The sequence below is a fragment of the Rhinoraja longicauda genome, chromosome 11, assembly GCF_053455715.1.
Source record: "Rhinoraja longicauda isolate Sanriku21f chromosome 11, sRhiLon1.1, whole genome shotgun sequence".
NCBI lineage: Eukaryota > Metazoa > Chordata > Chondrichthyes > Rajiformes > Arhynchobatidae > Rhinoraja > Rhinoraja longicauda.
In genome coordinates, this window is record NC_135963.1 from 18360229 (window position 1) to 18370262 (window position 10034).

Genomic DNA, 10034 nt, shown 5'->3' on the forward strand with positions numbered 1-10034 from the left:
CTTTCCAGAATTTCAATATTAATTTTTTCCCAATTATTAAACTATAATCAATAAAAATTCTTTGATTCATTGTTATTAATTGATCTGTTTCTAATATTCCCAGTATTATTAAGTTTGAGTCAGGGATCAGCTTCATATTAACAACATTCGAAATTATTTTAAATATTTCTGTCCAGAATTTAGTGATTTTTTCACAGTTTGTGAATATGTGCGTTAAGTTAGCTTCCAATTGCTGACATTTGTCACAAATGGCAGATATATTTGGAAAAATACTATGTAATTTAGCTTTTGAATAATGTAGTCTATGTAATATTTTAAATTGTATAAGAGAGTGTCTAGCATTTAGCGAACAGTGATGTATGTGTTGTAAACTTTCATCCCATATATCAGGTCTAATAATTTGACCTAATTCATTTTCCCATGATTGTCTATATATTTCTGTCCTTGGAGCGTCGTTTTCCAGTAAAATATTATAAATATATGATATCAATTTTTCTGTATTTGGGTGTTTATTCAGACATTCATCTAAAATCTCTGTCTTTCTATTTCTAATTTCATGTGTATTTGCTTTTACATAATCTCTAATTTGTAAATATCTAAAGTAATCTTTTGAATGTAATCCATAAATTTGTTGTAATTCTTGAAATGAAAGGAAAAATTTTTCCCTATAGAGATCTCCCATCTTATTAATTCCACAGTTTTTCCATTGTAAAAAACCTTTATCTATCATTGAAGGTTTAAATGTGATGTTATTTACAATAGTAAGAGCTAGTGGTATACATTCCAATTTTAATGTTTTCTTTATTTGTTTCCAAATACGTATTCCACTATCTATTATAAGGTTTTCACTATAGGTTTTCTTACTTATTTTATTATTGGCGAATAAAATCGAACTAATTTCAAAGGGCAAACAATCTTCTTTTTCCATTTTTAACCAGGTTGGTTGTTTATCTGTCTCTACTAACCAAAAGTTAATATTTTTAATATTGACTGCCCAATAATAAAACGTAAAGTTTGGTAGAGCTAGACCTCCATTTATTTTTGGTTTACATAAGTGTTCTTTTTTTATTCTATGGCTCTTATAATCCCAGATAAAGTTAGTGACTATGGAATCAATCTTTTTAAAAAAAATTTTAGGAAGATATATCGGAATCATTTGGAAAAGATATAATAATTGTGGAAGAAAAATCATTTTTATTGCATTAATTCTACCTATCATTGAGATTGGTAATGTTTTCCAATATAAAATATTTTTATTTAATTTATTCAATAAGAGCGGAAAATTAGATTTAAATAAAGAATCAAATCTTTTTGTTACATAAATTCCAAGATATTTTATTTTTTCGTTTGCTATCTTAAAAGGAAATTGTTGTAATATATGTAGATTATTTACCCTTATCGGCATAAGTTCACTTTTATTCCAATTAATACTATATCCTGAATATGATCCAAATTCAGTTATTAATTTTAGTAAATTTGGAATACTAATTTCCGGGTTTGTGATATAAAGTAATACATCATCCGCATATAAAGAAATTTTATTTTCAGTATTCGTTGTGTCATATCCATATATTTCAGGATGTATTCTCACCCGTTGAGCTAAAGGTTCTAATGCAAGTGCAAACAATAGTGGGGATAAAGGACAACCCTGTCTGCAGCCTCGAAATAGATTAAATTTATTTGATAGTATTTGATTTGTTATTATTCTAGCTGTTGGATTGGTATATAATAATTTAACCCAAGTGATAAACTTCTCTCCCAAATTAAAAAATTCCATAACCGAAAACAAATAAGACCATTCCACTTGGTCAAAGGCTTTCTCCGCATCTAACGAAATAATTACTAAGTCTTTATTAATACCTCTTTTCGAATATATAATATTATATAATCGTCTGAGGTTATATGAGGAATATCGTTTTGGTATAAATCCTGTTTGATCGGGGTGAATTAGTTTATTAATAACTATGCTTAATCTTTGTGCTAATATTTTCGTTAGTATCTTTTGATCAGTATTTAAAAGAGCTATAGCTCTATATGATCCTGGGTCCTCCAGATCTTTGTCTATTTTAGGTATAAGTGTTATAATAGATTCATTTAACGTTTCTGGTAGTTTCTGATAAATATAGATATTTTCATAAAGTATCTTCAGACGTGGTGTGATCAGATCATAAAATGTTTTATAAAATTCCGAACCGATACCATCTGGTCCCGGTGTTTTACCATTTTTTAATGATCTGATAGATTCTTCAACTTCTTTTACTGAAATTTCCGCATTTAGTGATTCTCTATTTTGTAAATCCAACCCCTTCAGATTACATTTTTTTTTAAATGCTTCTATTCCTATCCTATTTTCTGTCGTTTTAGCTGAATATAGATTTTTATAATATTGCAGAAATCTCTCATTAATATCTTTAGGTTGTACTAAAGGTTCGCCAGTATGTGATTTAATCCTATGGATTATTTTTTCTCCTTCCATCTTTCTAAGTTGACGAGCCAATAATTTATGAGGTTTATCTCCAAATTCAAATTGTGATTGTTTGGTGTATTGGTAGTGTTTTACGACTTGATCTGAGTATATTTAATTTAATTTATATTTCAGTGCAGCGATTTTATTATGTATTATTATAGATGGATTAGCAGCGTTCTCTGTATCTAATTGTTTAATCTCCTTTTCTAATTCCTGTTGTTCCCTCCGATTCTTTTTATTATAGAATGCTTGAGAAGATATCATAATTCCACGGACATATGCTTTAAAAGTTTCCCATAGTAGGGCAGAAGATATTTCCGGTTTATCATTTATTTCGAAAAAAATCTTAATCTGTTCTATAATATATTCCTGAGTTGTTTTATTTTTTAATATTTGTGGGTTAAATCTCCATTGTCCCCGTTTTTCCATTTTACCATTTATTTTAATCATAAATGTTAAAGGTGCATGATCTGAGATTGTAATATTATGGTATTTTGAATTATAAGTGAGTGAGATAAGTTTAGCGTCGACCAAAAAATAATCTATTCTTGAATAGGTTTTATGTACAGGTGAATAAAATGAGTATTCTCGTCCAGTTGGGTTTTCCACTCTCCAAACATCTTTAATATTACTAGTATCCATATATGCATTTAATAAGTCACTGGAATGTGATTTGGTTTTCCTTTGTCTTGTTGATCTGTCTAAATAGGAATCTAAAGTACAATTTAAATCTCCTCCAATTACTAAGTTATGTTGTGCTATTTCCGGAATGCAGTTAAATATTTTCTTAAAGAACAGTGGACTATCAAAGTTTGGTCCATATACATTGACAAAAATCATTCTTTGTGCATTTAATTCTCCTATTACAATAATGTATCTGCCATCCTTATCGGTTATAGTTGATGTATGTTTGAATAAAGTACCTTTCCGAAATAATATTGCTACGCCTCTTGATTTATGTGTAAAAGAAGAATGATATGTTTTATCTATCCATTTAGCTTTCAGCCTATGCTCGGCATCTTTTTTTAAATGTGTTTCTTGGATGAAAATCACGTCAGCTTTAATTGCTTTTAAATGTGCTAATACTTTACCTCTCTTAATTGGTTCATTAATACCTTTAACGTTCCAACTGCAAAACGTTATTCCTTCATTCCCCGTATTCATTTATAAATCTTGCATTTTTTTGTCTTTGGGGGTCTATAATAGAGCCAATGGTTCAGCTCGACAGACCCGACCCCGCACCCGAACTCTGAATAGATGAGTTTTAAGACTCTTAAATGCCTCTCACCTATATATCTCCTTTGCTCCAATTTGTAACTCCGTTCAAACTGAAAATAATAATGATAATTTGTAATAGAAAAAAAAAGAGGATAGGTTAAAAAATTAGTATTGTGCACAAAGAAAGAAAAAACTACATCTAATGTTAGTGCAGTTAGTGCTAGCCATACTAGCATGGCTACCCATCTACCGACTTCCGTAGTTGATGTTTCGAACTTATCCAGCCCCTATATTTCTTGGAATTTTTATTCCATAGCAATATTTTACCGGGGGTATATCAAGTTCCAATAGTCGGAAGTGTTAAGATACAAATAATAAAACCCAGAGTAAGAGGAAAAATAAAAGTAAAAATAACTATGAAAATTACTAGCAGGAAATAAAAAAGAAAAAAGAGAGCAGATTTCCAAACATAACAAATAAGATCAAGCTCTGTATTTAACTCTGATCATTCCATTATAAGTAACTTTATAAGTAAGTATTAGTCATTAGTAATAATTATTGATTCTAATTATTAAAAATACCGCGGTATAATTTTAGTATTCATTAGTTAATTATATTAGTAGCGCAGTTATTAGTATCCATGGCAGAGTTTCCGATCCACTTCTTTCTCAGCTTCTTTAGTCATCAATTCAATTCCATGCAGTCCTGCAAAGTCATTTATTCATGATGAGGCATCAGGGGTCTTCTCATGGCATAATCTTCTTGGCAAAGTCCAGTGCTTTCACAGGGTCGGTGAAAAAGTGTTCCTTCTTGTCATAAGTAACTCTTAGGGTAGCTGGATAACTCACACCATATTTCAAATCCTCCACTTCCCTCAGAATACTTTTGGTCTCGTTGAATGCTTTTCGTTTCCTTGCAACCTCTGCTGGATAATCTCGGTAAATGCTGATCCTGTGACCCTTAAAATCAAGCTTTCTGTTTCTTGATGCTTTTTGCATTATCTCCTCCACAACATAGTCGTTTTGTACTTTTATTATCATTTGTCTTGGGGGTGCGCCTACTCTTGTCTGGCGTCTCATCACTCTATGTGCTCGGGCTAGTTGAGGCTTTTGGTCCAGAGATAAAACTTTTTGCAGTAAATTTGCAGTGAATTCTCGGATATCTTGATCTTTCTCTTCCCCTTCTGGAATACCTGCAATTCTTAAGTTCTGTCTTCTCTGGCGACCTTCCAGTTCAGTACATTTCTCGTTTATTTTGACCAGCATATCAGTTAGACGTTGATTTTCTGTAACGAGCTTTGCTGTAGTGTGAGCGCTTGTTTCGGCTAGGTCTTCAAGGTCTTTTATAACACCCGTCTGCTGATTCAATGCCTTTTCCACAGGATTCAGCCTTTCATCAAATTCAACTTTCCCATTTTTAATTTTCTCATTCATCTCCTTTGATAGTCCAAATAATATTTCAGAGATTTCTTTCTTCAAATCATTCTTCAAATCATCTGCTATATTCTTAGTCTCAAGCTTTAAGTCATTCATTTCCTCCTTAATTTTTTTTATTTCTCCAGCAACATTCATCTGCTTTATTTCTTCCCTCAAACCAGAAATTTCACTTGCAATAAAATTTTTGAGTTCCTCACCTTCCGCTTTTTTGGTCAATTTTTTCGTCACATCTTCTTGGGATAACGTCCTACCTGAGGCCGAGGCTTCAGTCAGGCCTTCCCGCGGATTCTGCCTGGTAGCCCGACTTTTCGTTCTATCCGTGGGTGGGCTGTGTTGTGGATACATTATAAGCCGCACGCTTGATAACGTCACTCACAGCAATCGGTGCAGGGCCAGCAGGCAGCAGGTAGGTCGATTTATCCCCGGTTTTTCTCCGTTTTTTACGAGGAGCTGGCTGGCGTTACCCTCTAGCCCTCCATAGCGCCACCGGAAGTCCTGCCTTCCTATTCTTACCACCAAAGTGGATAACCTCACACTTGTCCCACATTAAACTGCATCTGCCATGCATCCGCCCACTCACTCAACCTGTCCAAGTCACCCTGCAACCTCATAGCGTCTTCCTCATAGTTCACACTACCGCCCAGCTATGTATCATCCGCAAATTTGCTAATGGTACTTTTAATCCTTTCATCCAAGTCATTAATGTATATTGTAAATAGTTGCGGTCCCAGCACCGTTAAGGGGTTATGGGGAGAAGGCAGGAAGATGGGGTTAGGAGGGAGAGATAGATCAGCCATGATTGAATGGCGGAGTAGACTTGATGGGCAGAATGGCCTAATTCTGCTCCTATCACTTGTGAACTTAAAGGTCATAGAAAAGTGAAAATACTTCTTAGTTAAACTACAAATGATGAAAGCTACAGATGATCTAATTTGCAATTCTGATTAAAGGTTGTTTCTGTGTTGCTAGTGTTAGAAATGTTGTTGGAAAAGTTTGGATCCTGGGATTGTTGGGAAAGGTGGACAGTAGCCAAGGATTTTTAAATCAATAATATGTTCAAAGACTAAATAGGGAAGAGATGGAGCATTCATTTGCAAGAATTACAAAGATGACGGAGGAAGAAAAGGAACAGAGAAATCAGGCGAGGGTAAAATCAGAAGCTTAAATAGAGCAAAACATGACTTGGATGGAAGATAGACACAAAAAGCTGGAGTAACTAAGCGGGTCAGGCAGCATCTCTGGTGAACAGGAATGGGTGACGTTTCGGGTCGAGACCCTTCTTCAGACCGAGAGTGAAAAATATAGCGAGCTTAGAGGTAACAATGTTGTAATAATAAATCATCAGCTGAATCAAGGAAAAATAAAAGATTAAAAATAAAAACTGTTTTATCTGGATGCACGAAGAATGTCATGGAGACATGCAGCATGGAAATTATATTCTTAAATTCACCAAATCTGTACCCGTTATACAAATCCCACATTATTCTACATTTTAAAATTCTCTCATATTCTCATCAACTTCTGCCAGACATACTAAGGCCAATTTCCCTACCAACCCGCACACCTTTGAAATGCGGAAGGAAATCAGAGCACCCAGGGGAAACCCACATGATCACAGGGAGAACATGCAAACTCCATATGGTGAGGACCTGAGTTCAGGGTTGAACCTGGTTCTCTGGCACTGAACCCGGTTCTCTGGCACAGTGGTTTCTCCAGCTGTGCCACATAATATATTGCAAGACAAACAAAGTTATGGCTCAAACAAGGATGTGGGATTCATTTTAAAAATACTGGCTTGGATTGTACAGAGTTGCTGCTGGCAGCTGTTTCTTGATGAGTGAGGGTATTTCTGATTTCTACACTTGGACATTACAATGTATAAGTGGACACACTCTAGATTAAACGTCTTTGATCGATTGAAAGATAAGGAATGGAAACGCACCCCCTCGGTCCACTGAGACATGCCTGCAATCAATCACCAATCAATGCTCTGCCACTTTCGCATCCACTCCCTACACATTAATGGCAATTTATAGAGGCCAACTAACCTATAAACCCGCACATCTTTGGGATGTGGGAGGAAACCTGGGCTCCCAGAAAAAATATATACGTAGCCACAGAGAGAATGTACAAATTTCATACAGACTACTCTCAAGGTCAGGATCGAACCCGGGTCTCTGGCGCTGTGAGGCAGCAGCTATGCCAGCTGTTTCACTGTGCCAACACTGGACTCTGTATCTGTTTCTCGGTGGACAGATCTTCCACTTCACCACTGTACCTTGTATCTGATTTCTCAACTATCAGCTCCTGGCATTCACATGAATGGGGTCGCTAATCTGGATATTAAAAGGTAAGTGGCTGTTTTATTTCTAAATTCACATTATTTAATAATGTTGTACTAGCTAAATGTGGTGTTAAATATTTTTATTTTTTCCATTATTATTTTTAATACAATCTCAACTATGTTATCAAAATACATTTATAAAAGACTCTTGAAAGAATCGAACTGTCAAGTGTCCATCTGTAGTTCACCAACCACCCCACCTCTACGAATATCAGTGACATTTAAAACTGAAGCTGTCAGTGCAGTGCTGGGTCTCATGCTCTGCCTCCTGAGATCCGGTTGCTTCTCGGAGGTCCGACTGCACAATAGAAACATAGAAAATAGGTGCAGGAGTATGCCATTCGGCCCTTCGAGCCTGCACCGCCATTCAATATGATCATGGCTGATCATCCAACTCAGTATCCCGTACCTGCCTTCTCTCCATACCCCCTGATCCCTTTAGCCACAAGGGCCACATCTAACTCCCTCTTAAATATAGCCAATGAACTGACCTCAACTACTTTCTGTGGCAGAGAATTCCACAGATTCACCACTCTCTGTGTGAAAAAAAACTTTCTCATCTCGGTCCTAAAAGACTTCCCCCTTATCCTTAAACTGTGACCCCTTGTTCTGGATACGAGTCGTATGGAGTCCCATCTGGCCTGATGTCATAGGTGCAGAAAGGGACTGCAGATGCTGGTTTATACCAAAGATAGACACAAAGTGCTGGAGTAACTCAGCGGGCCAGGCTGTCTGCTATCATAGGCGTCCAGGTATTTTTACGTCTCAACTTGTCAGGAAGGCCCAGACTTCGGCAACATTCCGGCGCAATATTCTGCCAGATACAACATATCTGACAATTGAAAAGTCACAGGCTGCCTGTATTTGCGAATCATGCAGTAGTAAACTGTTAAGAGGGGAGTTCTGCTCATGACTCTGAGGTACCTAGTTTTAGTTGGGCCATCTACTAAAATTCTAACAAAATTACAAACCATCACAGTTATACTTCAAAGCCTTTTGTACCAGTATTTCTAAATATATTAAATTCTCCCTCGTCTGAAATGTTGACAATATGAGCAGGATCCATCCATTCGGCCCCGCGAACCCAGAGAACCATTCAGTGGACACAAAGTGCTGGAGTAACTCAGCGAGACAGGCAGCGTCACTGGAGCGAAGGAAACGAGATCAAAGCAGATAAGGAAATGTAGTTCATTGTATGCTTCCTCGTCACCTTCCCCATAGCTAACAATCAGTAAAATTAATCAGGACAGTGAAACTAGTCGGGGAACAAGGGCTGGGGAGGGACGGAGTCGGAGAGAGTACTGGTTACTTGAAGTTGGAGATGCAAAACGCTTTTCGTCACTAATTTCTGTTCACCTCCACAATCCCACCTTCTCCCAGTTGTCCTCGGTGAAGCCATCTTTGTACTTCTTCCCCTTGAATTGTTCGAGGAACTCGTCCATGCCGTCCTCCTCCTCCTCGGGGCCAGGCATGGAAGCCATTGGTATCCACTGGTCAGAGCTCGCCGCTGGCCTGCACAACCTCCAAAGTGATACACTCGGCGACTCGCTACACTCCGGAACACGTGCTTCCGCCTGCGCCGCCGCCCCGACTCCACACACAAGCTACACGCTGGGCAAGTACACTGTGGTCCGAGGAGTGTGGCTTTATGTAATGTAGTATGCAAAGTACAGTAGCATTACAAACTCCAACGTAGCCCCACAAAGAACATGAGTAAAATGTTAACATTAAATTTAGAGGTGTGCATGTTAAAACAGGAATTTATATATATATAACATTTACATTTTGTATACATGTGTGTGTAAATATATATTTATAATACATATACATTGTGTGTATATATTTTCAATATATTAACATCATGTACCTGCATGTGTATATATATACACACAAATACATATACACACATATATATGTATACATGATTGTATGTGTGTGTGGATAAATTATATGTAATTCTTGTATCACCATGCCTCCTTGAACCACTGCAATCCTGGAGATGTCTCAAAACTGATACAGTAGCACCCTCTAATGCATCAGTGTGATAATTCCATTTCGCACAAGCATGTGAAATATCACATTGATGCATTAGAGGGTGCTACTGCAACAGTTTTGAGATATCTCCAGAAATGCAGTTCAAGAAGGCAGGGCATTTAGGAATGGGGAACTGAGTGCTCCCCAGTCTGCAAAGCTAACATACCTTAAATGAAAAAAAAACCCTTAGAATGTTTTCCAATAATTTCTTACTGCTGACATGAGGCTCACAGCCCTGCAGTTTCCTAGCTTATCTCAACAGTCCTTTTTGAGTATGGTAACACTACTTAGCTACCCTCTGGTCTTCCAGTATCTCACCTGTGGCTAAGGTGATGCAAAAACCTTTGTAAAAACCCTTGCAATCTCCTTCGTTGTGCCCCTTAACACCCTGCGATAATTTTCCTGACAGCCCTTTGGATGATGTGACCTCTGGGTTATCTCCTCACTCCTTTTATTTGATAAGATGATACACACCTGCTCACATAGTTGGAGACATGACTGGTAAATGATATTTTCAGTTGACAACTCGCCTGTC

At 36.8% G+C, this 10034-nt stretch overlaps 1 protein-coding gene across 1 annotated transcript in view; it reads right to left on the reverse strand.

The window, feature by feature from the left end:
- The window catches only part of ttc4 (tetratricopeptide repeat domain 4), a 21845-nt gene extending 12809 nt beyond the window's left edge, over positions 1 to 9036 (reverse strand). The window contains exon 1 of the mRNA XM_078408378.1: positions 8836 to 9036. Coding sequence (XP_078264504.1) covers positions 8836 to 8946 — 111 coding nt within the window. The 5' untranslated portion in view covers positions 8947 to 9036. The remainder of the gene's footprint in view (positions 1 to 8835) is intronic.
- Between the last annotated feature and the right edge of the window lie 998 nt (positions 9037 to 10034).